At 49.8% G+C, this 26578-nt stretch overlaps 1 protein-coding gene across 1 annotated transcript; it reads left to right on the top strand.

The window, feature by feature from the left end:
* Positions 1-1934: 1934 nt before the first annotated feature.
* Positions 1935-24541, top strand: BPIFB4 (BPI fold containing family B member 4). The gene is made up of 16 exons (XM_059897427.1): positions 1935-2040; positions 3009-3071; positions 3435-3942; positions 4906-5010; positions 5766-5909; positions 8329-8392; positions 8834-8894; positions 9891-9982; positions 11535-11738; positions 13114-13167; positions 16059-16229; positions 16804-16871; positions 18786-18828; positions 19156-19219; positions 21159-21235; positions 24518-24541. Exons 1-16 carry the CDS (start codon positions 1935-1937, stop codon positions 24539-24541), a joined length of 1848 nt encoding a protein of 615 aa, XP_059753410.1.
* Positions 24542-26578: the final 2037 nt, after the last annotated feature.

The following is a 26578-nucleotide window of genomic DNA, read 5'->3' as shown; positions in this document are numbered from 1 at the left end:
CCAGCTCATGTGACACCATCTGGGGCTGAACAAGTTCTCAGAATTAGCCACAAACCGCAAACCCTTGTGGTTTTGGGTCCCGATGCCCAATGTGCAGAGCAAATCTGGATTCCGGTCTCTCGTAATTACATGGTGTTTCCCTCCCTGGGTCCAGGATCAGACTCCAGCTGCTATATAAGACTGGCCTGTGATCAGGTTCAGCCAAAGCAGAAGGCCCGGTGAACGGGACCTCTCAAGGCTGAGCTGCGGGGACCTCCTGGGGGTAAGGAGGAGCCTCCTCCCTCTTCAGAGTCTGGGCAGGGCGAGGCTGAGGCCTGGGGAGGCAATGAGGCATGTCCCAGACTGGAGACCTGCCTGGGAGACCCTTTTCTGAACCTCAGTGATCTTGTCTGAAACATGGGCATAGTCAGGAGAACCTCTCAGGGATCAGCAAAAGGGCCCGAGTCCCTTTATTTACATGGGTGAACCGAGCTGCGCTCATCTTTCCCAGGGATGCTGGGTACCTGGGACCTTTGCTACCTCCCTGAGACACTGCAGCTGCTTGCTGATGCCAGAAATCCCTCCTTTGATGCCCATCTTTTTAAACTGAAGGTGGTGATCCCTCTTTGAACACAGAACTCTCTGGGCAGTGGGGTTAGGATGAGGTGAGGAAGCCAGGGGGAAAAAAAACTCTTGAACATATGAGTCCTTAATACTCTAGTATAAATGAGTGCCTCTGATACTCTCCTGGGAGCAATTAGAAGGGAGGAAAGAACTTGGGGGCTTTGTGAACTTCAAGGGACGTGGGGGCAGGGAAAAGGGAAGAGCGTGCATAAGTGGCGCTGAAGCCAAAAATTTCACAGTCTGGCCCAGATGGGAGGCCATGTCCTGTTCTGATTCTCTGAGGCTGGAGAACGGTTAGACTGGGCTGGTGGAGTGAGAGAAGTGGACTAGACGTGGAGGCAGCAAAATAAAGTCTCCTGGAGGTTGACCTGCTCATCCGCAAATGCATGCTTCACCCCTCCAATCTCATAATACTTCACACCCACTTCTTAGGGGTCTGAAATAATAGTCCCCAAACAATAACTACTGTTTACTGAGTGTCTGCTATGTACCAGATATGATGTGCTGGTGACTAGGAAGCTGTAGTTCAAAAAGGTCAAGTCTCTTGCCTAAGGATTAGAACCCAGATAGCTCTGATCCAGAGCCCTTCATCTTAAGTACATGGTGTAGAACTGTCTCCTCCAAAGAGGTGGGAAAAGGTATTTGCTGGCTGGCTGGATGCATGCAAGTGTGGCTAGATGAATGTTTGACAGCTGCATGGACTGATGGAAGGATATATGGATGATGGATGTATGGAAGGAAAAATGGAAGAAAGGAAAGATAGATGGATAGACATATGACTGGCTTGCTGGCTGGTTGGAACATGGATAAATGATGGATAGATGGAAGGAGGATGGATAGATGGATGGATGGATGGATGGATGGTTGGATGAATGAATGGAAGGATGGATGGGTAGGTGGTTGGATGAATATATGAGTAGATTTCTCCAGAAATCTCTGGAGAGATTTCCCCAGAGTCTGTCTTCTACTAATTTGCTATTTTGGTTGGAATCCCGATTACTCTTCTCTCTTCCTGAGGCTCCATTTGTAAATTTTCATCTCAGGAGATAATAAAACATCTATGTTATGGGACAGTTTGGTTAATGGGTCTGCTTTGGGCCTCCAGATTCATTGCAATTTGAAAAACTCAGAAGGTGGTATCAGGAACTCTGGACCTGCCCCATTCTATGACCTGGGGTCGTTTACCCTGTCTCTGGGCCTCAGGGTCTTGATGTGACTCTTGGCAGGTTGGGAGGTGGTGGTGCTAACTCCACCTGCTGGCCAGTGCGGTGACACACAGCCATGGCCATATGACCGACCCACTGTCTCCTTAGCAGAGAAGCAGGGCCAGCATGTGGACAGCGTGGTGTGTGGCTACTCTGTCCGTGGTGGCTGTGTGTGGCATCCGCCAAGAGACAAACGCTGTCCTCAGGATTACCAAAGACGTGCTGAGCAACGGTGAGTCCAGCCCTGCAGTGGGTGGGGAGTGGCAGGGGGCAGGTAGGGAAGTCCAGCCAAGTCTGAAGTTCCCAAGGACTCTCTTCCTCACTGGCAGATTCTACATCAGATGGATGGGTGGCTTTTCTCTGGGCCTTAGCTTCCTCTTTTTCTTTTGGTTCCCATCTCCTGAGCACCTGCTATGTGCCAGACACCATGTTGGGGACTTTATGCTTGAGGCAGTAGAAAGCAGTGATTAAGAGCTTGGGTCCTAGAGTCAGCCTTCTTGGGGTTCAGATACTGACTGTGTGACCTTAAGCCCATGACTTGAGTTCTCTGAGCCTCAGTTTTCTCATCTGCAAAGAAGGTGTAATTATGGTCCCCTTCTCAGAGAATTGATTCAAGAATTAAATGAGATGAACTTTTGAAAACTCTGCACAGTTCCTGATTCATAGAAAGCCCTCAAAAGTGGGAGCTGATATTGATTCTGCCTTCAATTCTTGGGGCCCCACTTTTGTCATCTGGCAAATGAGGACACATTCCCTGCCCTAATTCCTATCCAAGGCTATCATAAGAATAAAAAAATGAGGTCATTTCCTAAGAGTCACAAGCCTCAATTTCTTTATCCATCAAATGAGGACAATAATTCTGGTCCTGACTATTTCCCAGGAATCAGATTGAATAATGCACAAGGAAGTAGGTTTTTTTAAGCTGTAAAGCGTGGAGCACTGGAAGGGAGGATCATGAAGAAAATCTATCCAGGTTTGGCTGAATGCTGTCGAAATCCAGTTAAAGTGTGAGAGGTCAAAACCAGCAGCTAATGAGTTCCCGGGGGTGTCAGGGCTGGGTTGGTCTGGAGGAGTCTTTCCATTCGACCTCAGCGTTTTACCAGTGGGGAAAGTGGGGCCCAGAGAGCCGAGCAATGCTGGGAGGCAGTGCCTGGGGGCCGGAGGGGGAGGCGCCCCTAACAGACCTTTGCTTCTCTGCAGCCATCTCGGGCACCTTGCAGCAAAGTGATGCTCTCCGCTCAGCCCTGAGAGAGGTGTCCGTGGGTAAAGCTGGTGGTGATGCTGGTGGGCCTCTCCTGGGGGCTTTGCTTGGTGGAGGTGGAGGTGGCCGGGGAGGTGGTCTTCTGGGGGGCTTGCTTGGTGGCGGGGGTGGTGGCAGGGGTGGTGACCTGTTGGGTGGAGTTGGCGGAAGCTTACTGGGTGGCAGTAGCCGCAGTGATGGAGGCCTCCTGGGTGGTAATGGTGGGGGGCTTTTGGGTGGAGGGAGTAGCAGTGGTGGGGGGCTGCTGGGTGGTGGAGGCCACGGTGGTCGGGGGTTGCTGGGTGACAGTGGCGGTCTCTTGGGTGGTCTTTTGGGCGGTGGCCGACACCATTACGATGACTACAGAGGCGCTGAATTCCCCCGAGGTGTCGGTGGTGTTCCCTACAATGAGTTTCACGTCCAAGAACCACCCCCAGAGTATACCAACGGCAACCAGCTTGGTCGTAATTACAAGTACGGTCACATTGAGGCCAATGACAACACCGCTCAGCAGGGGGGCAAATACCGATACGGTGAGACCCTTGAGTCTGATGGAAGCATCAGGGACCTCCGGAAGGGCAACTACCGCAATGCTGAGAATGCATATGGCAGCCAGAGGGGCCACAGGCGGTACAGGTCAGCGGAAGTGGCGGCGACCATGGGCAGACTTCACCAGCAAGAGCTGCAGCCTGGAGAGATCCCACCTGGGGCGCTGGGCCCAGGTGGTTTGCTGGGCACTGGAGGCATACTGGCAGCCGACGGCATCCTAGCGGGCCAAGGCGGCCTGCTCGGTGGAGGTGGTCTTCTTGGTGATGGAGGACTTCTCGGAGGAGGGGGCGTCCTGGGTGTACTCGGCGAGGGTGGCATCCTCAGCACCGTGCAGGGCATCACAGGGTAAGGAGGGGCCAGGCTCTCCCTATCAAGCTCCCTGATGAACCTCCAAACAGGAATGATCACCCCCAGAGGCCTGGAGTTGGAAAAGGGATGGTCTTCAGTGCCCTGTACACTTTAGGGCTTGGCCTCAGGACTGGACATCTCAAGTCCCAAGTTGTATGATTTGGGGTCTTGTCATTAGACAGCCCTGAGTTTGAATCCCAGTTCAACCTTTTATATTAGTGTGTGACTCTGGGCCATTCTTTTCCTCTCTCTGAGTCTCAGTTCCCTCATCTGTAGAATCGTCATAGTAATATAGTCTAGGTGTAAAAAACCCAAGGATCATACATACATATTATAATTTCAACTATACCCAGCCTCCTCCTCACATTCACTATTTAATTCAACCAATATTTAGAGGGCCTACTATGTGTGGGGCACTATATTGGCACTAGGGACACAACCTCATGGTGAGCCAAGACAAGACACATCTCTTGTCCTCACAGAGCTTGCAGCTTGGTGGGGTATATGGTATCAATAAAGAAGCCTGGAAACAATCATACAATTACAACAGTGCTAAGGAGTTCATGGAGAAGTGAGGATGTATATAGTGGAGAGATCAGGGGAGGCTTCCTGGAGGAAGAGGACCTGGAGCTGAAATCTAAAGAATGTGTAGGAGGGAACCAGGCAAAGAGGGGCAGGGACAGGCAGAAGGAATAGCATCTTTACATGAAAAAAAATTCAAAGGAAATACATGGAAATATAAATGGTGGGTCTCCAGGCAGTGGGAGTATGGGTCGTGGTGTTTTTTTGCCTTTAACTTCTCTGTGTTTTCCAAGTTCTATCCACAAACCACAGGTCTTTCTGGAGTCTGGAGGAATGAATGGGGCGCAGAGGAGGAGGGTGTAGGGAGGGCGGTCCCGGGTGAGCAGTGTGGCAGGCAGTGGGGCTGGCCGCCCTCTCACTGCTCTCGGTCCTGTTCAGGCTGCGCATCGTGGAGCTGACTCTCCCTCGGGTGTCTGTGCGGCTCCTGCCGGGTGTGGGCGTCTACCTGAGCTTGTACACCCGCGTGGCCATCAACGGGAAAAGGTGTGTGCCCTTGGTCCCGGAGGGGTCCCTGCCCCGCTACATCCTAGCTGGGAGATCTTGGGCAGGTCATCTCCCATCTTTGTCCATAATGTGGGGACTAAAAGACCTGAGGTGTCACCAGCACACACATGGCTTATACCTTTGGGCTCAGGTCATCTCCTGAGCGGCGAGCAGTAAAGGCAGTCTGTGTGGTGGTTAAGATCTGCAAGCCTGGAGTCCGGAGACTGCCTGGGTTCGAATCCTGACTCTTTCTTTTAATCTGTGACCTCAGGCCAGTCCCCCTAATTTCACTGAGCCGCAGTGTCTTCACCTGCAATGGGCATAAGACATATCCTTTTCCAGGTGGCTGCAGCCACAGCGAGGGACAGCAAGCAAAGGCCTCACTGAACAGTGCCTGCCACATAGGTGGTGTTCGTTAGAGAACCTCAGACAGTGGACTTTTGCATCGATTTATCCCCATGGGATGAGGTCATGCCTACAAAGCTGGATGATTGGGTGGTCACCTTGTAAACCAGAATTTATACATAGAGTTCATTTATGGACCTCTGTTCCTAGCCTTTGGAGCTCTCATAGGCTAAGGGGAGATAGAATTGTTCACAGATGACTTGAGGGACCAGGGAAGCCTTCTGGTTTGGGACCCCTAGACGTGAGCCAGCAGCATAGTAGATGGTGGGGCCAGCCAGAGCAAAAGCCGAGGTGTGAGGTGGTGGTTGGGAGTTGACTCATTGTCTCCCTGGCCCCATGGTCTCCTCCAGTCTTATTGGCTTCTTGGACATCGCAGTGGAGGTGAACATCACGGCCAAGGTCCAGCTGACCATGGACCGCACGGGTTACCCACGGCTGGTCGTGGAGCAATGTGACACCCTCCTGGGGGGTATCAAAGTCAAGCTGCTGCGAGGGTGAGTACCAGCGGGCTGTGGAGTGCCTTGGCAGATGCTGGAGTGGTCTCTCTTTGGCAAACCATATTTAAGAGCAGAGGCTCTGGAAGCAGCCTGGGGTTCAAACCTCTTCAGCTTCATTATCGCTTGCTGTGTGACTTTTGGGCAACTCCGTTGCCCCTCTCTGAGCTCCACTTTCTTTATCTGTGAAATGGGGGTGATTCTTTTCCCCTTTGGAATTAAGATAATGAATGTAAAAAACTTAGTGAAGAATCTGGCACATTTTAAGAGTTTATAAATATTTGTCTAACAGAGGTTTTGCATCCATTGGTGCTCCAACTCACAGGGAAATTTCCCAATTGATTCTGTTCAATGTGACCTTGGTCAGGTGGCGAGTATTTTCTATTACACACTCCCCACAAAGTGGCCAAGTCGGCACCTTCTGTGCAGAGTGGTTTCAAGTGTCTGTGTATTGACCGGTACGCTGCCCCCAGGTGATGGTCTTAGATGAGGGCACATCAGGGCAGCTCAGAGCTGAGTCCCTTTCTCTTCACTCCCCAGCCCTCATCCTGGGAGATGCTTGTTCTGCTTCTCTCTTTGAGGCCCCCTACTCCTTCGCCTCCTGTCTTATCAATTTCTTGGCCCATTCCCCCCAGCCCTCATCTTATCTAGACTGTGGGATCAGAGAAAATCATTGTGTAACTTGAGCCCCACATTTCCGATTCATGTGGGCTTCTCTGAGTCTTTGTTTCTGCTCCAGGGTGGGTGGAGGCAGAGAAAATCAGCCCCAGGTGTTCTGGTGAGAAGATGAAGGGGAGGGAAACACAAAAACCTCACAGATTTTTAATTCACATTTTCACGAGGAAATATACCTGGTAATACATGGTTCAAAATATAAAATGATAAAAAAGTATAGCCCCCTCCCTCCCTGTCTCCCATCTGCCCCCTTCCCATTGACCTCACCATGGTTGTTTCTTGATTCTCCATCCAATTTCTTTGAACAAATGAAGTAAACATGAATGTAAATTCTCATTCTCCGCCCTCATTTTAATACAAATGAGCACATACTGTAAACACTGTTTTGCACTTTTCTCTCACCATTTATCTATTGCGAGCATTTTCTGTACGGAACATGGTTTCCTTTTGTTTACCTTTTTACAGCTGCGTAATATTCCACTGTCTTGATGAACCATCATTGATTTGCCCTATCCCGTGGTGTTGAACACTGCAATTTGTCTAATCTGCTCTGACAAATGAGGTTATAATGAATAGTCTTTTACATACATCTTTTCACACATGGGCCAATGTGTCTGTTGGATAACTTCCCAGGAGAAAGCAGTCTGTGCCCTGAATATACATAGATTAACTTCAAATTATCCCCCAACACACATGGGCGGGCACACACACACGGATAAACATGCATGTGCATTCTCACAGCCCTTATCATCCAAGGAGAAGTAGAACCAAGACAAGACCCCTCAAGGTGAATTCGCTTAAAAAGGAGACCATAACACATAGTAACCTTGGGGGAAATGATGGAATTAGGACTTTATCTGAAGAAATTCTCTGCTTTGCATAGCATTGAACAGTCAGCTACAACCTGGGGGTGGGGAAGGGGCACAGCAGGGCAGAGGGGGACCAATCTAAGGGGTCAGGCTGTCAGTGATACTTTTGTGTTAGGATAGCCATGTTTCCCTCATTTTCTCATCACCACAGGGCCTCGGGAAACAAATACAATAGAAACAAACAAATGCGTTACAAGTCTGTCTGTCCGTCCATCTGTGTGTTTTGTCTATGTATCAGTAATCTCTTTCCCCCTTTCACTAACTGGTTAGGAGAGTTAGTTTAGAGCTGGGTGATGCACTTAGAACTTGCTCTGGCTCACTTCTCTGGGCCTTAGTTTCCTTGTCTGTAGAATGGACCACATTTCCCAATCTTTTCAGCACCAAGGACTCATTTTCTCTGGTGGACCAGTATTTCTCCTTACCTCCCCTCCACAAACATTTATTGAGCACCTACTATGCACCAAATACTGTGCTAGGTGCTTGGATAAAATAATACACTCATCTTCCCTTTGGGAAGATTATGCAAAGCTGCAGCAAACAGCCCGTTAGAGGGGCAGATGAGCAGGAGGGAATGCCATTTGCAGTTAAAAAACAGGAATGTGCGAGCCTAGGCTAGGCCCATAGTAGAGCTCAAGGAGCATTTGTTTGTTTCTTGAATGAATGAATGAATAGATGAGTGAATGAATGATGAAAAGCCAAGCCATTTGCTTGAGTAGCCTGTCCAGCCAGGTCTAGGGTGAGTATACACTGACCTTCTAGCCTTCAGAACAATTTTCCAGCACTCAAGTGCTCTGCTGCTCAGACAGCACCTGGACAGGGGCCCCGAGTGCGGACAGCTTGGTGAGCCTCTCCTCGCCCCACTCCTCTCTCCTCAGGCTTCTTCCCAACCTTGTGGACAACTTAGTAAACCAAGTCCTGGCCAATGTCCTCCCAGACTTGGTAAGAACCCATCCTGGGACGGGGAGCGGGGGCACAGACTTTCCTCAGACCAAGGGGCCACTGTCGTCCAGCCTCCATCCCTGGAGGCCTGCAGGTGGCCCAGAGGGATGGAGGGAGCCAGGGGGCTGGGATGTGTCCTTGGGGGTCTGGGAAGGGCCCTGAGGAATGTGGAGGGACAGATTAGTGAAGGGATAAGGAGGTGAAGCTCGAGACTCACACAGTTCTGGGTTTGAATCACCTCTCTGAGTCTCAGTTTTCCCATCTGTAAAATGGGGATCATGAGAAAGCCTTCCCCATAGGGCTGCAGGGAAGACAGTGCCCCCGCATAGTGCACAGAGAGGCAGTCAGTACACAGTAGCTATTGTCGTTGTTACTGTTCGTGCACCCCCTCCTCCACCCCCTGCGCCGTCACCAGAGCTCCGTGCCCTCTCTACCCTACAGCTCTGCCCCATCGTGGACGTGGTGCTGGGTCTTGTCAACGACCAGCTGGGTCTCGTGGACTGTAAGTCCTTCCTGCTTTGCTTCATTCAACCAACATCTACTAGCGCCTGATCTGGGCCAGCCCTCGGAAGGCCCTGGGGACACAGCAATGTCTGGGAGGAAGGCTCAGTGGGGTGGAGTGCTATGCGGCTGATGCCAGGGGAGAGGGGCTGCCTGGCCTTTCCTCTTGTCCCCAGACATCCCCCCAAGTCCCAGAGGGAGGAGGTTCCCGCTTGGACCCAAGGGCGCTATGGCTCTGGACTGGCTGGGTTCGAGCCCTGGCTCTGCCCGGGCATCGTGTGGACTTGGAGAGACTCTTCCCAATTTCCTCATCTCTAAAATGGGGGAGTTGGCTTCAACCCCCAGAGAGACTGGAGTGAATAGCAATAGATTAGAGAGTGACAGACGCTGTATAGACTGTCCAGGTCCTCAGACTCAGGCTCCAGCACTAGTCCTTGATCCAGGATTTCTGAGTGAACATTCATGAAGGCAAGCCTGCCCCACGTGGTTGTCCAGGTCGTCCACTCCATGATTCCAGGGACCTCCTTCCAGATAGACCACAACATAATGGTAGCATCAGTTATGCAGTGCACAGTCTCTACAGCCGTACAAGGCCAGAAGAGCCCAGAAGGTCGGGCTGTCCATCACAAGCAGTCAGGAAAATGCCAGATTCAATTAAGCACCACGTTGTGGAGCCCTAAACCTTCTTCCCTGGTGTACAGCACTTCACAGCTTACAAAGCTAATCAATATGCAGAATCTCTTTGGCTCACCAATATAGTCCAAGGAATTCTATTAAGCCTATTTTACGGAGGAGGAAATGGAGATTCAGAGAGGTGCAGTGTCTTGACGGAGATCACACAGCAAGGAAGAGGCAGAGCTGGGATTTTTACCCAGAATGCTTGCTTTTTCCATGGTGTCTGGAGCTGGAACCTTGCTGCCCCTCTCCACTCAGGGCACAAGGAGGGTGTCTGGGTGGGTGAGGGGGACCTTCCTGTGACCCCCACCTTTGCCTGCAGCTCTGATTCCTCTGGGAATATTGGGAAGCGTCCAGTACACCTTCTCCAGCCTCCCACTTGTGACTGGGGAATTCCTGGAGCTGGACCTCAATGTGAGTGCCTGGGCTCGGGCAGGGGAGGTGGCCCTCTCCCCATAGGCAGAGGTGAGAGTGAGAGACCCCAGGGCTGCTGCTGAATGCCTGGGAAGCAGCATTTGAACAGAACCCTTTTCTGCTTAGATGAAGACCTTCTAGGAGCCGTGCTGGGAAACACAATCATAGCCAACACTTACCGAGTGCTTACTGTGTGCCAGGCACATTCCTAGTGCTTTATGTAGATTAACCATATGAGGTAGGCACTCTTCTTGAGAAAACTGAGGCACAGAGAGGTTAAGCCACTTGCCAAAGGTCACACAGCTAATAAATGTGAACCTGGGCTCTGAACCAGGCAATCTGGCTTCTAGCTATGAGAGCTGCTGCTATGGGCTTGGGTTTGCTGGAGGAGTGAATCTGGCTAATTGTGTGCTGGTAAGCATTAACCACTCTGCATGATTTTTTTTTAAAGTCCCTGATTTGTAGTGTTTGCTGATTTCCATGGTATAAGTACTCCCTCCCTGGCCTAAACATGGTGTTGGGAAGAGGTGCCTGGAATTGGCTCTCGTGAGCTGGCTCAAGCACACTACTGAATCTGGCCCATAACTGCACAGGCGCACGCACAGACGTACTTCCCCTGGGCTGCACAAACCTGAGTGCCTCCCCGCTTCGTCCATCAGACGCAGAGCTAGAGCGCACACCGTGCTCTCACAGACACAGCACACCTGTGCACACCGAGTGTATCCATAAACACATAGTTATTCAAGAGACGTTTATCAGTTACCTGCTGTGTGCCAGGCTCTGGGCTGGGGCTAGAGGTGCAGTGATGAGCACGACAAGATCTCTGACCTGATGGAGCCGGATAGGCCATCCGAGAGTCCCTCAAACAATTAGAGACCGTGAGCTCTGTGAAGGAGGGTCCCAGGCTATCAGAGCCTAAAGCAGGGGGTATGATTCACCCAGGGAGGTCACAGAGGGCTTCCTGGAGGACGTGACACTTGAGCTGAGACCAGCCAGATGAGCGGGATGTAACAAAAGAAGAGTGTGGGGGAGGGAACGGCAGGCGGGAAGCACCATGGTGGAGGCGCTGAGGTGGAGGCAGGGATGGACGAGACCCTTGTGGCTGCCCTGCGGAAGGATGGGTGAGGGGCGGAGTGGCTCCAGATGGGGCAAACCGCACAACGCCTTGCAGGCTGTGGAAAGCGGTCTGGTCTTTAGAGTAGATACTCCGGTGTATATTGTGCGGGTGCATTAACTTGCTACCTTGTTAGAGCAGGGCTGGGAGGGTGGGGTGGGGCAGAATCTATGGCATACTTCTATTTCAAATATATGGCGCTGTACCACGGCTTAATTATAAGTGGTCATAACGCGGGAACTGCAAGAGATGCTATTCCATCACAAATTGAATTTGTGAGGGCCATAAATGAAAGAGTCACTCAAGACCCAGTGGGTTTAACCGAGGAAGGCTTCCTGGACGCAGATGCAGGGCCTCCCCCCAGCCTTCAGCCCCCTTCCTCCACTCTTCTCCCTGCACCTCTCCCTTCCGTGACCCCTTTCCTCTCTGCTTCCCCAGATTCTGGTTGGGGAGGTTGGAGGAGAGCTCATTGACTATCCACTGGGGCGGCCAGCCATGTCTCCCAGGCAGAAGATGCCAGAATTGCCCCCCATGGGCGACAACACCAACTCCCAACTGGCCATTTCTGCCAACTTTCTGGGCTCAGTGCTGACTCTCCTGCAGAAGCAAGGGGCACTGGATATTGACATCACCGACGGCATGGTGAGTCGCAGCCCCCGGGGTGAGGTGGGCTGGGCAGCAAACAGCCCGCTGTTGATCCTCTCTAGTCCCCAGGGCCTTGGGGAAATGGCTTTAAAGCAAAAACTGTAGACAGTCTACCCCTTGACTTATCTCCAGTTTAGAATGTGTATTGATTATGTCAGTGTTTACTAAAGCGTGGTGCCTGGGAGGGTTTTAGGTGATTCACAGGCATGACACTAAACAACATCAAAAAGTTGCTCCCTATCCAATTCTATTTTATTCCCATCCTTTTAAAAAAAGCGTGATTTAAATCCATATATCTGTATCTCAATATAAATATTTAGAATCCTTTTACTTGGTAAACATTGATACTATGTAACTAAAAGATACGTAAGAATAAAATACCACCTTTAGGTATGTTCCAGAGTCATTTTCTCTCCAAATCTTTTCTTTCAAAAAAATTCAAGCCTTCATAAAAGCTGCAAAATAGTACAATTAATGCCATAATATCCTTCACCTAGATTCACCAGTTAATATTTTGCCACATTTGCTTCATTTCCATCCATCCATCCATCTGCCCACCCACCTATCTACTCATCCATCCATCCATCCATCTGCTGTTGAACAACTTGAGTGTTTGGTGACATCATGACATGTCACTCCATAAACTTCAGTGTGTATCTCATAAGAACAAGATGTTCTCAAAAAAAAAAATCATATACATTATGTCAACCTCGATTCTATCAAGAGGAAAGTCTCCATTTGATGCCAGTATAAGGTAACCCTCTCTTAAACTTTAAGGTGTCCTCTTTTAATTGAGAGAGAACAGAACTCACACCCAAAGGCCCCCGAAGACAATGGTATCCATGCAGAATGTAATGTCATTGTTTTGTTTTTATTGCATTTAGTTTTACACCTGCCATCTCCTTCTGTCAAGTGGTACTGGCTTTCCATTCTTTAGTATTTGATATTTTTAAAAGTAAAGTCATCTAAAGAAGATATTAAGTAAATAATAGTGCAGGTAGTTCAGGGATATGGCAGAATCATGCACTTAGTGGACCCTGGGTTTTGCACATGGACACACTGATGCTCACCTTGTTTTAATAAAGAATCACATTTTTAGAGGAGAAGAGTCAGGTCTTGCCTCCTGCCCTGAAAAGTCCTCTCTGTGGTAAGCTTCAGTGGCTGCCCCCATCCACTTAACCACAAAACGGCTACCATGGTCTGCATGGTGGCCGCTGTTGGACAGGCAGAGCCTCCCAAGAGGTCTTTAAGGGGGAGGAGATGCCCCCACTGGTTGTCTGAGAGGGTGCAGGAGTTTAACACAGTGTGTTAGCAACTCCTGTCTGTCCCTTTAGCTTCAGGGACTCACATAACCCTTCTTCTTTCCCTGCAGTTTGAAGAGCTTCCTCCACTCACCACGTCTACACTGGGAGCCCTGATTCCCGAGGTACGTAAGGCTGGTGCCTACCCTTGTCTCAGCCTCACGCTCCCTCTAGCTGTCCCAGGAGCTGGGTGCGAAAGGAAGACACTCAGTACTAGGGTGAGGTGCTCCACACCCCCGCCCCCCGGGAGTGCAGTGACAAAAGCTTGGAGGCTGGACCCCTGTGAGGGGGCGCGGCACAGAGGGCTGAGATGGAAAGAACTTGAGCTCTAGCAGTGGACTGGCCTGTCCAGGTCTAATTCCAGCCTGGTCACTTCCTCGCTGTGTGTCTTTGGGCAAGGGTCTTAACATCTCTGAGCCTAAGTTTCCTTATCTGTCAAAAAAGGATGCTAATACCTTTTGCACAGTTTCATCCAGGAGGATAAAGGAGATGAAGGAGATAATGCACGTAAAGATGCCGACATGGGGCACATGTAGGTGCATGGAGGCCTAGAGGGAAAGGGCCAGATCTTTGGAGCAGATAGACATGAATTTGAATTCCAACTCAGCACATCCCAACCATACTCCCTTAGGCAAGTGACTTCTCTCTGAGCCTCAGTTTTCTCATCTGGAAAACAGGAGCAACAAAGCCCACCTCACAGGGTGGCTGCAGACCTGGGATTTGAACCTAGGCCCAGAGTAGGCGTTTGATAAATGTTATCTGTGATTGTTCTTGTTAATAATAACAATTTCTTTTTTTAAAAAAAGAGCAAATGTACTCTTGTTGGATCAGCCACCATACACAGTTGGAACAAAGGCCTTTCTGATGCCAGTTCTCGTCCCAGCTCTGGTCCCAGGCCTGCTACCCTGCACCTGGCACCAAAGAACTTCTTCTTTTTTTTTTTTTTAATTTATAGAGAGAATGTTTTGCTCATCTCTTTTGAATTTTATTTATTTATTTATTTATGGCTGTGTTGGGTCTTAGTTCCTGTGCGAGGGCTTTCTCCAGTTGTGGCAAGTGGGGGCTACTCCTCATCGCAGTGCGCAGGCCTCTCACTATCGCGGCCTCTCTTGTTGCGGAGCACAGGCTCCAGACGCGCAGGCTCAGTAATTGTGGCTCACGGGCCCAGCTGCTCCGCGGCATGTGGGATCTTCCGGGACCCGGGCTCGAACCCGTGTCCCCTGCATTGGCAGGCGGATTCTTAACCACTGCGCCACCAGGGAAGCCCCAAAGAACTTCTTATGTAGTGTTATACAGATGCAAAGGACTGCGGTACTTTACAGCCATTTTAGACATTTTTCATCTCCTTTCTACCTGTCCCATCTGGTTCTGGGTGGAATTCAAAGGAGACAGGAAAGGAGATCAAATTCCACAGATGGTCACTATCACCCTCATGTGGTTGAAAGCCGAATGGCAGGGCACCATTACTAACGCCGTAAATGGTGGCCTCTCCAGGAGGCAAGTGGACCCCTCAGTCAGCTGGATCTTTTATTTATTGGACCACTTCTTATGTGCACTGCACTTTACGGTTCATGAAAGTTTTTAAGAATCCACTGTTTCATTTGGTTTTAATCATCCCCCCATCCACGGGGCTAGTTTACAGATGGGGAAATAGGCTCAGAGTGGTCACACAATGTGGCCACAGCAGGGACGCAGGGCTTCATGTGGAGCTGGGTCTGCAGCAGGGTGGCTCAGGCTAGACACAGAGGAATGTCTCCTGGAGTCACCTGGAGATGCTTGACCAGAGCTATGAGGGCATCCTGGGTCCCCTACTGCTGCGGGGAGAGAGTTCAAGGTAACCTTTCAGGGCCCCTGTGAAGGCGGTGCTGCAAGTTCTTGGAGATTCTGCATGTTGGGGCGGGGGTGGTTGAGACACCAGGCCCCTTTGAGGAAGTATCCTGAAAATCCTTTTGTGAAAAGCCAATGCACCAAATCACTGATTTGTTGAAAGCCGATTTGCCAAAAGGTGAGTCCACTGAGTGGTCAATTGGCTGAATTTGCTGGATTTGCCATTAGACCAAGAGCTTGTCCAGAAGAGTTTCACCTTGAACGTGTTCAAGAAAATGAATGTCTTCTTAGGACCAGGACCCACACTGCTGCACTGCAAATATAAAAGTTTATGTTTAAATTAGTTTCTTTTTAAAGTAACTTTGTGGTTTTTCCCATATACTTATGCTCATTTAAAATATTCAAGAAAAGTGTTCCTTAAAATAAATTTTTTGGTAAATCAGTTATTTAGCAAATATGGGAAGCTGGTCATTTGATGAATTGTCCCTTTAGCCAATTAGCTTTGGAGAAATCAGTTTGCAGCCAACGGGCTCAGATCCCTCCCGCAGTGGGTCTCCGGAGAACCCAGCAAATCCAGGCGGGTGGGGCAGGCTGTGCCTTGCTCTGGGAATTTCACGGTGAGGCACCCCGAATTGTGGACTTTCTCATTCCAGGTGGGGCGAGAGAGTCAGTGAGAGGGGAGAGAGGTCCTGGGTTTCTGAGTCACACAGACCTGGCCTGGAATCTCAACTCTCCTGTTGGCCTTGGATAATTCGCTTGATGTTTCCCTCTGAGTCTCAGTTTTCTCATCTGTAACATGGAGAAAAAATTACCCTATGGAGTTGTGAAGGATCAATGAAATCATGAATGCCCAGCACTGGCCTCAGTGCCCATCCCCCCTGCCCCATCTCCCTAAGGACCAGGTTTTGAACATTTCCAAGGGTCAGGCGTTGAGTTCAAAGCTTTGCTGGCATGATCACATTGAATTCTCATGATAACTCTGTGTGAGAGGCTCGGAGAAGGCAGCTCCTGTCCAAACTGCACAGTGGTTGGAGGCTTTGCATGTGGTTTGTAGGACTCAAGCAATATTGTTGGGTCTGAAGGTATCCAGTGTGGGACCCTGTGCTGTGTGTTTAGAGGTTGACTGGCGACCCCCTGAGCCCGCCCATCACCGAGGGCCCCGCTCACCTCACCCAGTGTCCGCCCACAGGTGTTCCAGCAGTACCCCGAGTCCTGCTCCCTCACCATCAGGATCCAGGTGCCAAGCGCACCTTCAGTGATGCTGCAGAAGGACCAGGCGCTGGTGAAGGTGTTCGCCACCTCCATGGTCATGGTCTCCCAGCCCAATGATGTCGAGACCACCATCTGCCTCATCGATGTGGTGAGTGGGGCTGAGTGGTCACGTGGTCTCGGGGAGTCTGCAGACACCTACAAATACCCATGGTCCCCACCACAGTGACTACGAGTCCAGTTTGGGGGCCAGGTGATCTGGAGGGCAGGGAAGCAAAGAGGGATCTTCTTACAAGACTTCTGCTTGGAAAGGCGGATGAGTTTGGACCCTTTATGCCCTCTCCTTGGGGGGGCGGGGCAGTTATGATTGACAGTGATGATGCCCAATCCCATCTGCAATGGCTGATCTGAAGCAGGCTTCCTAGGCTGCAGGCCACCCCCACCTCCTCTGAGACAGCTCAGAGAAAGTTGGTAAACACCTCCCATGCCAATCATCAGCTTCCTGTGACAGTTGTCTTTCTGAGGAATGTTCCCCAGCCCTTGCTGTGACTTACTTGTGAACAACAGTTAATGCAGGCAATTTATGATTCCCAACTTCTTCCCTCCGGAGGTGGGGAAAATCCATCATATGGTTTGCGTTACTGGGGGTCTCCCAGTGAGCCCCCAGCAAGCAATGACCAGCATATAACAGCAGTGATGTTCCACTCACCTTCCCTTTCCTCCAGGACACAGAACTCTTGGCCATGTTTTCTGTGGAGAATGATAAGCTCATGGTTGACACCAAGCTGGACAAGTAAGGGGGTTTGCTGCCGCGGGCTCCTGCTCCTCAGAAAGGCCTCTTTGGTGCTCTTGTGTCTGGTGCCAATTCACTGAGGGACCAGGGAGGGCTTAGAGGTCTCCGGGCAGGGCTGCCAGGGTAAATCCAAGGGGCCACACAGGGGAAAATGGTCCGTGATTGCCAAGATCACTGGCATGAGCCAGGTAGGGTGGGTGGAGCCGTGAGCTTCACAGAAGGACCTACTGCTGACAACAGCATGATCAATAATGATGCTGCTGGTGGTGACGATGTGCTAAGCTCTGCACTGGCTACTTCGATGTCTTATCTGGTTTAGCCCTGCAGAGTCAGGGCTGTTATTCTCCCATTTTAAAGAGGAGAAAACTAGGGCTCAGAGAGGTGGATTTACTTACTCAAGGCTGCAGCATGAGAACAGAGAGGGGCTGTGAACCAACCCGGGTCTGTCTGACCTGGAGCTGTGTCAAATGGTTACAAGCACAGGCTGTGGAGCCAGTGGTGTGGGTTCAAATCCTCACATGACCACCGACTAGCTGTGTGATGTAAGGCAAGTGACCTTGCCTCTCTGAAACTCAGTTTTCTCATCTGAAAATAGGCATCTTTGTCTCTACCTCATAGGACTCATAATAAGAACTATTATTTATTAGATGCTCTTTCTAAGTTCCAGGCATTGAGCTAAGCCTTCAATGTATTCATTTAATTCTTTTTTTTGGCCGTACCATGTGGCTTGTGGGATCTTAGTTCCCCAACCAGGGATTGAACGCAGGCCCCCAGCAGTGGAAGCGCAGACTCCTAACCACTGGGCTGCCAGGGAATTCCCATTCATTTAATTCTTGACATCAGCCTATGGCAGCAAGGGCTATTATTAGTCCCACTTCAAGATAAATGAGAGAGTATGTAACATTTTCAGCATGTGCCTAGTTCATTGTAAGGTTTTCGTCTTACAACAAATATTTATCAAGCCCAACAGTGAGAGCTACTCATAAGGTGATGCTAATCAGAGCCATTCAGGAGTCTCTAAGGAGATCTGAGACTGAGGCCTGGATGGGGAGAAGGGGGCAGCCAGGTGAAGAGCTGGGGTTTCCGGCAGCAAGAGCGGCGCAGGCAAACTTCCAGGGGCAGGAAAGAGCTTGGGCGTCGTGGATGGAGTGGTCGAGGGAGAAGGAGGGATGGGAGTGGAAGTCGGGAAGGAATCCAGCATTCCAAAGCAGAGTCTTCTCCCCTGAGAAGCCTCATTTGTTTCTCTCGCTCTGGACGCCAGTGGCTCCAATGTCTCTCTGCCCTGTGGACGGGTCTGGTCTGGCCTCTTGGGTGGGACTGTTGGTTTGCAGGTGAGATTCAGGTGCAGCGAGACTGAGGCCCTCACGGTGCAGAGAAAGACCTCAAACCCAGGCCTTGGGCCTCCCTGCTCAGGACAGCACAGCAGCCATGAGTGCAGCTCAGGGTGCGAGACTGGGGCGCCCTCTCCCCAGCTCTGTGGCCCTGGCCAGTTCCCTGGGAGTCTCCGGTTCCTCCTCCACGGGGTTCCTGAAGGATCACACGAGGTAGTAGCGATGCTCACGTGCACGGCGCTCACTGGGTCCCAGGCGTGATTCTAAGGGCTTTACTTGAATTATCTCATTTAGTCGTTGCAGCCACCCACTCTGCAGAGGAGGAAACTGAGGCACTGGGAAGTTAGGTACTTTGCCAAGGACACACAGCTGTGATGTGAGCCTTATGCATATGGCATCGTGTCTGGTACATAGTTGGTGCTCCCCACGTGGAGACCAGCCTTGTTCTTATTACCTCCCCCAGACTGAAAGAGGTCTCTGTGAGGATGTTGGTGGAGGGGCTTCTGGCAGTTTATTGAAATGTGAGCCCCTTATGATTCTCAGGCAATCGCTACTTCTAATGAGATGTTTTCTTTATCTGCAGGACCAGGCTCAATCTCAGAACCTCAAATGTGGGCAATTTTGATGTAAGTACCAAGCTCAGGCCCCAGAGTGAGATCTAGGAATAGCATCCCTGTGAGGCTGGCTGGGCTTCCCTCGGCCCCTGCCTCACCATAAGCCTTGGACCAGCACTTGCCCCATTCTGGGCCTCCGCTTCCCAACTGTACAGGGAGCAGGCTGACCAGGTGTGCTTCGGGGCTACCACCTTGGGGGTTCTGGAATCACAGGGGCTCTGACTGCCCCCTCCCAGGTTCTCCCGGGGCAGCTCTGCGGCTTTCCTTCCGGCCACAGGGAGGCCTCAAGTATCCCTTCGGATCTGAGCCAACCACTGCCTTTTTGTTCTTCCTCTGCAGGTTGGCCTCTTGGAGGTGCTGGCTGGGAAGATTTTTGACCTGGCGTTCATGCCCGCGATGAATGGTGAGAGCAGGTGCCCGGGCCTCCCTGGGGGCCTGTGACTTGGGAACTGGGTGGCTACTGGTTTGTTGGGCATATTTGATGCACAGCTGTTCCACCTCAATAGTATTTCTGAGAACTTCACTCTAAGCTTATTTATTTCAGCCTCTGAATGCAAATGTTGCCCCAAGAGTCCATCAACTTCTTTATTTGCCGCTTTTGCTATATTCTTCCTGCCGCCCGTATTTGGCTGATTTTTCTGATTATCTATGTAAACTTCTGATTGTATATGAAAATTATATGTGTGTACATTTTAGAGAGTCCAGAAGAGTCTAGGAAAGAAAATCTCACCTCCCAGAGACAATTAATCCCAACATCTGGGTATATTTCCTTCTAAACTCTTCTTCCTCTGTTTTTTAGCATACAGTTCAAGATGTTTCCAGATTTATTTTTTTAAGTGTTTCTTTTTAGTTGTAAAATACACATAACATAAAATTTACCTTCTTAGCCATTTTTAAGTTAAGTATATTCACATGGTTGTGTTCCTGACTTATTTTTAATTGTGTATTTATTTTTCCTTTCATAAGGACCATGTGCACACATTATTATTGTAAAAAGTTCAATCAGTACAAAGCTAAAGTTGCTCTTGCCAGGATCCCTAACCTCCTAACCCAGAATCTGCCCCCTAGGCAGTCACATTGTCAGTTAGAGAGTTTTCTTACCCAAATTTATAAATAGAACAGACTGAGCGTGGTGCCTCCTCTTTGCGGCTCCTTGTTGAACTCTGGGGCCACTGGAGGCTGGGACAGCCTCCCCATCAGTAACCTCAGTCCCCAACCCTCATGCTTCTGGGCCCCAACCTCTCTCTCCCCACTTCCGCTTCCTGGAAGAGAGGATGAAGAGGGGCAGCATCAGCTGTACCAGCCGGGTTCGCTTGGACAGCTCTGGATGTCAAACAGACCCTTATTCTGGGAACTGTCACCAGAGGAGGCTGAATCTGAATCACAGGGAAGTGCTGGTCACCAGGCCCATGCTCGTTCCCTGGCAGGAGAGGATGCTTTCAGGAGCTGGCCGGGCTGGGCTGACCTGGAAGCCAAGAGATGGAGACACTCGTCCTGGCAGAGGCACTGTGAACCTGGCAGCAAGTCCCTCAATCTCGCTCTAGTGCGATTTAACCATTCTCAAAAGTGAGAGAGTGGGTTAGATCCATGATTCCCAAAGAGGGTTCCATAGAAAACTAGTCCCACAAGATACTCTGCGAAAAGGGTTCCGTGGTCAAGCAAGTTTGGGAAATACCGAATAGGTTCCTCTGGGGTAGATTCACAATGTTCTTAGCTCTCTGAAAAATCCTGCTGGAGTCAGGAAGTCTGTTCAACCTCACTCCATCCTATTTCCCCCACCTGCCCTTTCCTGCTCCCTTCCTCATTTCCTTTCTTCCTTCCTTCTTGGAATGTTAATCAGTGGGTCAGCTTAGGCTCTGATGATCTAAACCAAACAATACATCCCATGGCGGTCACTTGTTGGGGTCCCATGTGCATCCTTCCACACCTTCATTCAGCAAATATCTGTCTCCTCCTCTGTGCCTGGCCCAGGGCTGGGTGATGCTGGGGACAGTCCTTGCCTGAAGAAACTCGCAATCTGGTGGAGGTGACAGATGTGGAGACAGGGGATTAATATTTTGTGATTTCTGGAATGGAGTTGTTCGGGAAGAGTGGCAGGGCCCCAGAGTTGCTTGGTCTGGGGTGGAGGAAGGGTCACAGAGGTGACATCCAAACAGAGTCTCGGGGAAGGCTCAGAATTCAGCAGGCAGGCAAGGGTGAGGCAGTGTGCTCCTGGCACGAGGACCTGCAAGGACAAAGGCCTAGAGGCATGAAAGACATAGTTAGTCTTCCTGAAAACACTGGTGGCTTCTGAAAGGCTGCCGCCATGCTGACTATGCTTGATCATTCTTTTTTCTCTGCAGCCGTGCTGGGCTCTGGCATCCCTCTCCCCAAAATCCTCAACATTGACTTCAGCAATGCAGACATCAAGATCCTGGAGGTAAGGGGAGATAGAGCTCTGTTCTGCTTTCCCCTGCACACCTAGGAATTGGGAGGAGAAAGAGAAGGGAAGGGAAGGGCGGGGTAACAGGCGTCTCTTCCTTCAAAGAATGGGGCTGAGCAAACAAGAAACAAAGCTGCCAAAGAGCCTTAAATGAAGCTTCTCACATCCATGCTCTCATTTAGTCCTCAAGACAGATGTCATTGCCCCATCTCACAGATGGGAATACTGAGGCTCAGAGCAGTAAGGGGCTTGCCCAAAGTGGAAGTGTGACATGGTTCATCAGAAAAACTTTCATTGAGCACCTGCTGTGTGCCAGACAACTCCCAAGGGGCTGGGGATACAGCAGTGAACAAAAACATGCACAATCCTGGCCCTTGCAAAGCTTCCCCAACCAGTGGGGAGATGGGCCTTTGGGTAAATATTCCTGAAATAGTCACTAATTATAATCATGGCTGGTGCCATGAAACGGGTCTACTACCACTACAAAAAACACAAGCGCTCAGTATCTGAAATTTGGAAAATACAGAAAAGATTAATCAAACACGTGTTTATCCTCCTTGATGTATTTGCAACCCAGAAATTACCACTTAGAACATTTTGCTGTCTTTCATTCCAATCTTTCTGGAGTTTTATTTTTAAACATTACTTGATCAGGGGGTCAGTCAGTAGAGCATTGGAGTTAAAGAATAAGGGTGCTGGTGCCCAATGGCCTGGGTTCAAATCCTGACTCTGCCAGTTTCCAGCTGAGTAACCCTGGGCCTCAGTTTTCTCCTCTATAGAAAGGGGCTAATCATAGTACCTACCTATAGGACTGCATTTAGGATAAAAGGAGATTCTGCATATAGGTGCCTTATACAGCCCCTGGCACATAGTAAGCATTCTAGAAGTGTCCATCGTTATCAGTGTCATCATTGTAATAAAGAAGGCTCCAGTGTAAATCCTGGTGGACAGAACTGTTTCTGGCCTCGGGATTTACTTCCTTAGAACATGCTCACGGAAGCGGAGTGAATGGGCCTTTGCCCCAGATTGACAATTTCCTTTCCCAAAGGTGGCACCTATTTGCACAGCCACCAGCCGTGTGCAGAGAGCCCAGCTCCTCACACTCATGCCAGGCTTGGGCCTCGGCCCAGGGGCAGCCCCCCACCCCCTTAGGGGAGCAGTCAAGGCAAGTGGCAGAGACCTTGGATGGGCAGTGTGAGCAGCGGTCAGATGCAGGCTGTGGGACAGTCCTCAGGGGTGCTGGTCCTGGTCCCTTCTCTTGAGCTCCTGCATGACCTCAGCATCTCTCTGAGCCTCAGTTTCCTCATCTGAAAATGGGGAACAACACTACCCACCTCATGGAATTTATGGTGACAGGTTAAATGAGATACAGCATTTTAGTGTTAACTGTTATCATTCACTTTGAAAAATAGGTTAGGAAATATGAACAGGATTGGCACAAATTTATCATCAGCAGCAGCAGCACCATCATCATTTCTACCATTTACTGAGCATGTGCAGTGCCCCCTGCCCTGTTTTGTATGCATTTGGGCCTTGCCAGGGCTCCGGTTGATGTTTGCCCTAACATCATAGGTGAAGGTCCTGAGTATCAGAGAGGATAGGCCATTTGCCCAAGGTCACTCAGCTAGTGAGAGGTAGGATTTGCACTGAAATAATAGAGGCAGCTCAAACCAGTGGTTCTCAACCAGGGCTGTACTGCAACCCACCTCCCAACCTGAGGGGATTTTTGAAGTTAGTGGGGGTGAGTCTTTCTCTCCTGAATAATCATGTTTCAATATTTCACATCAAAATACATATTATTTTATTATAAATTACTTACCTCTTATTTCTTCTTTATATTCCGGTGAGTGAATTTATACTAGTTTTTTAAAAAAATGTGTAAGTAGACTGTATAATCTATGAATTTTGTTTCAGAATAATAAAGGAAATAATATGGAGACCTATAATAAAATGTAAAATGGGTGTTGAGTCTGAAAGGTGAAGAACCACTGGTTCAAAGAAACACTCAGAAAAACAAAAGAAAGACTCAGAGGATCTTGAAGGCCCTCTGTAAATGGTAGCTATTCTTCTAATTATTATAACTATTATACGGGTCTAGCCATTTATTTTAACTTTTTATTTTGAAATAATTTTAGACTTACAGAAAAATTGCAAAAATAGTACAGAGAGTTCCAGAACACTCTTCACCCAGCTTCCTCTAATGTTAGCATCTGCTATAACCTGAGTACCATGATCAAAATCAGGAAATTAACATTGATACAAAGCTATTAACTAATCTACAGGCCTCACCCACCAGGTTTCCCACTAATGTCCTTTGTCTGGTTCAGGGTCCAGGGTCCCACTTTGCCTCCAGTCACGTGAGCCTCCTTAGTGTCCTCCAATCTGTGACAGTTCCTCAATTTTCCTTGTGTTTTATGACCTTCACATTTCTGATGAGTCGGGCCCGTTTTGAGGGATGTCTCTCGATTTGGATTTGACCGATATTTTCTCACGATTAGATTGAGGTTATGTATTTTGGGCAAGAACTCCACCAAATGCTGCTGTGCACTGTGTCGGGGCACATGACGTCAGCATCTTATTCCTGGAGATGTTCACTTTGATCTTGTGGTTAAGGTGGTTCCTGCTAGGTTTCTCCACTAAGTTACTATGTTTTCCCTTTGCAACTAATAAATATCTCATGGGACTTAAACTTCTTTGACACTACACAAATATCCTGTTTCTCACTATACTTTTCCCACTGATTTGGACATTCATTAATGGTTCTTGCCTAAGTTATTACCGTGCTGTTTGCCCGATTGTGATTTTCTATTTCTGTAATTCCTTTTACACTTATTAATGGAGTTCTGCTGTAAAGAAAAGCCGTCCCTTCTCCCCCATTTATTTATTTACTCAATGATTTATATCAGTATGGACGCATGGGTATTCATTTGTTCTATGGATTAGGTCTATTACTTTTATTATTTATTATTGTTTTTTAATTACAAAAACTGGATTTTGGAAGAGTGTGGAAGGGGCTCAGGCCTGCTTCTCTTATTTTGGAAATGAAGGAAATGAGGAGCAGGGAGGGAAAGGTCTTGCCCAGGATCCCCTGTACACAGCAAGCTGATGACATGGCCAGGGTGATTCTCAGGCCCCTTTGACCCCAGCTGCCTCCTCCGTTCAGAGTTACTGCTGCCGAGAAATGCGACTAGCTCGATCCACAGGCAGGTGACTGTCTGTGGAGGCTGCAGCCAGAAGCCACCCCACCCACTAACTGGGTTCTCTGTTCTGCCCTCCAAGGACCTTCTGGTGCTGAGCACCTGAGCGACAGAGGCAGAGATGCTGGCGCAGCCCCGAAAGAAGCCAGAACCAGCCCTGGAAAGGCTCGTCCTGACACGCTCCCCAGCTCCAAGTCCCTTCAGCCCTTCGACAGTCCCCTCCCCAGCCCTCCAACCCTCTTCTCACCTGCCCCCACCCTGAGAAAGGGCCCAGCCATTGCCCCTGTTGACAAACAATCTCATCCACGGTCAGCCCTGCTCCCCACCCCCGCGGGGGGATGGAGGTCGCCTGGAGGACTGAGGCCTCTCGGACTCCAGGCCGCCCCCAGACCCCAAGCCGAGAACTTTACGCTTTCAATAAAAGATTCCACTTTCCCTGCAGTTGGGGTGAGTCTCCACAAAGGACCCTCCCTCGGGGTCTGGGTGTTTCTTTCCTTCAAGTCTTCGCGGGGGGCACCTGGCAGATGTAGCTACGGCCGCATGAAGGGTGGGCAGGAGGAGACCTGAGTTCAGGTCTCACTGCTTTCTTCAGCCTTCACTTGGCCTATCCCTCATGCCTCAGTCCCCCCACCCCCCAACTCCGCAGCACACGGGGAGGGCCAGGACTCAGAAGCAGCAAGTTCAAAGTCATCAGACTGACTGCACACTGCCAGAGAGACCGCCCTCTAGCCTAACTGCCATGCACCACGATGACAAGGGGCTCCTCTCCTTTCTCAGCTTTCAGTTGCCCTCTCGCCACCCCCTCCCCTCTATGTTCCCAGCATGTGATTTGCCCAGGTCCAGAAGGGTACATGGGCACGTCTCAGGTCCCAGGGGAGAGATGAAAGAGGCAAAAATAAGATACCCTCCTGCCTCATCTTCCTGAGAGACGTTTATTGACTGCTTGCTACCTGCTGAGCCCAGCACTGAGGCTTTGGGACTTGATCTCATTTAATCTCATGAGAGCACCATGAGACCACCAGGATCGTCCCTATTTTGCAGGTGGGGAAACCGAGGCACCAAGAAATGCAGTGACTTGCCCAAGGTCACACAGTTGCAAAGTGACAGAGCTGGGGTTTAAACCTGATGATTTAGCTGCAGGGCCCATGTCCTCTCCACACCACACTTCCTCTGTTGGTAAGCTGCAAGAAGAAGCCCTGGGCTGAATTTGGCCCCAAAGCTGCACAGTCCCCAGAACAAAGAAAGCATAGGGAGTCAAGCATCAGCACTTCCAGGCTTCCACCAGGAAGAGAAGCACATCACTTCCGCTGACAGTTCATCGGCCAAAGCAGGTCACGTGATCTTGCCTGACCTCAAGGGGTAGGGAAGTGTGATCAGGAGGAAAGGAAAAACAGGTATATCGTTGAGCACAGTAATGTCTTCCACACTCTCCCGTGTCCTCCTGTGTAGGTGAGGCTGGAGACGTGGCCGAGGGGAGGTGAGGCTCCTGCTGCCATAGAGATTTTGCAGAAATACTAGGCACCTCATGCCTTCAGGTCCAAGCTGGGGAGGCACGGATGCAGCAGCAGCCCACAAAGTGAGCAAGGAAGCTCCCAAATCAGTTCTTTACAGACAAGCCCTTGGTTTCTAGAAATAAAGCCCAGTAACTATACATCCAATGAAACCTAGATCTTGGCCGTGTATTGTCTGCTCAAAGCAACTGCTCCCCAAGCCCCACCCCACCGCTCCTGGAAACCCTATCTGCCAGACAGTGAGGGAAACAGCCAATGTCTCCATATTGAGAACAATCAGACAGCGTTCTATAGAGAGGTTCCCCTGCCGCAGGACAGCTTTATACATCACCAACCTCAACTCTGGCATCAGGAGGTCATTAAAGAGGAAGAATTTTGGAGTCAGGAGAATGGGGCTCACATTCCATCACTGTCACTTGGTTGACTTAGTGAACCCCTTAATCTTCTGATGCTCAGTTTTCCCGCCTATAAAATGGAAAATAGTAATAATACTCTAAAATGAGTGTGAGGCTATTTAAATGAGATCATTTTCTTTCTGAGGTGCTTAGCACTGAGTGTGGCACGCAGTAAGTGCTTAATTTGTGCTTGCTGTGGTTAGAGCTAATTTCTAGAGTGTGAGCCTATGGGACCTC

Source organism: Balaenoptera ricei, chromosome 15 (genome assembly GCF_028023285.1).
Source record: "Balaenoptera ricei isolate mBalRic1 chromosome 15, mBalRic1.hap2, whole genome shotgun sequence".
NCBI classification, from domain to species: domain Eukaryota; kingdom Metazoa; phylum Chordata; class Mammalia; order Artiodactyla; family Balaenopteridae; genus Balaenoptera; species Balaenoptera ricei.
Note: the sequence above shows the minus strand (reverse complement) of the source record. Positions and strands in the feature narration are given on the sequence as shown.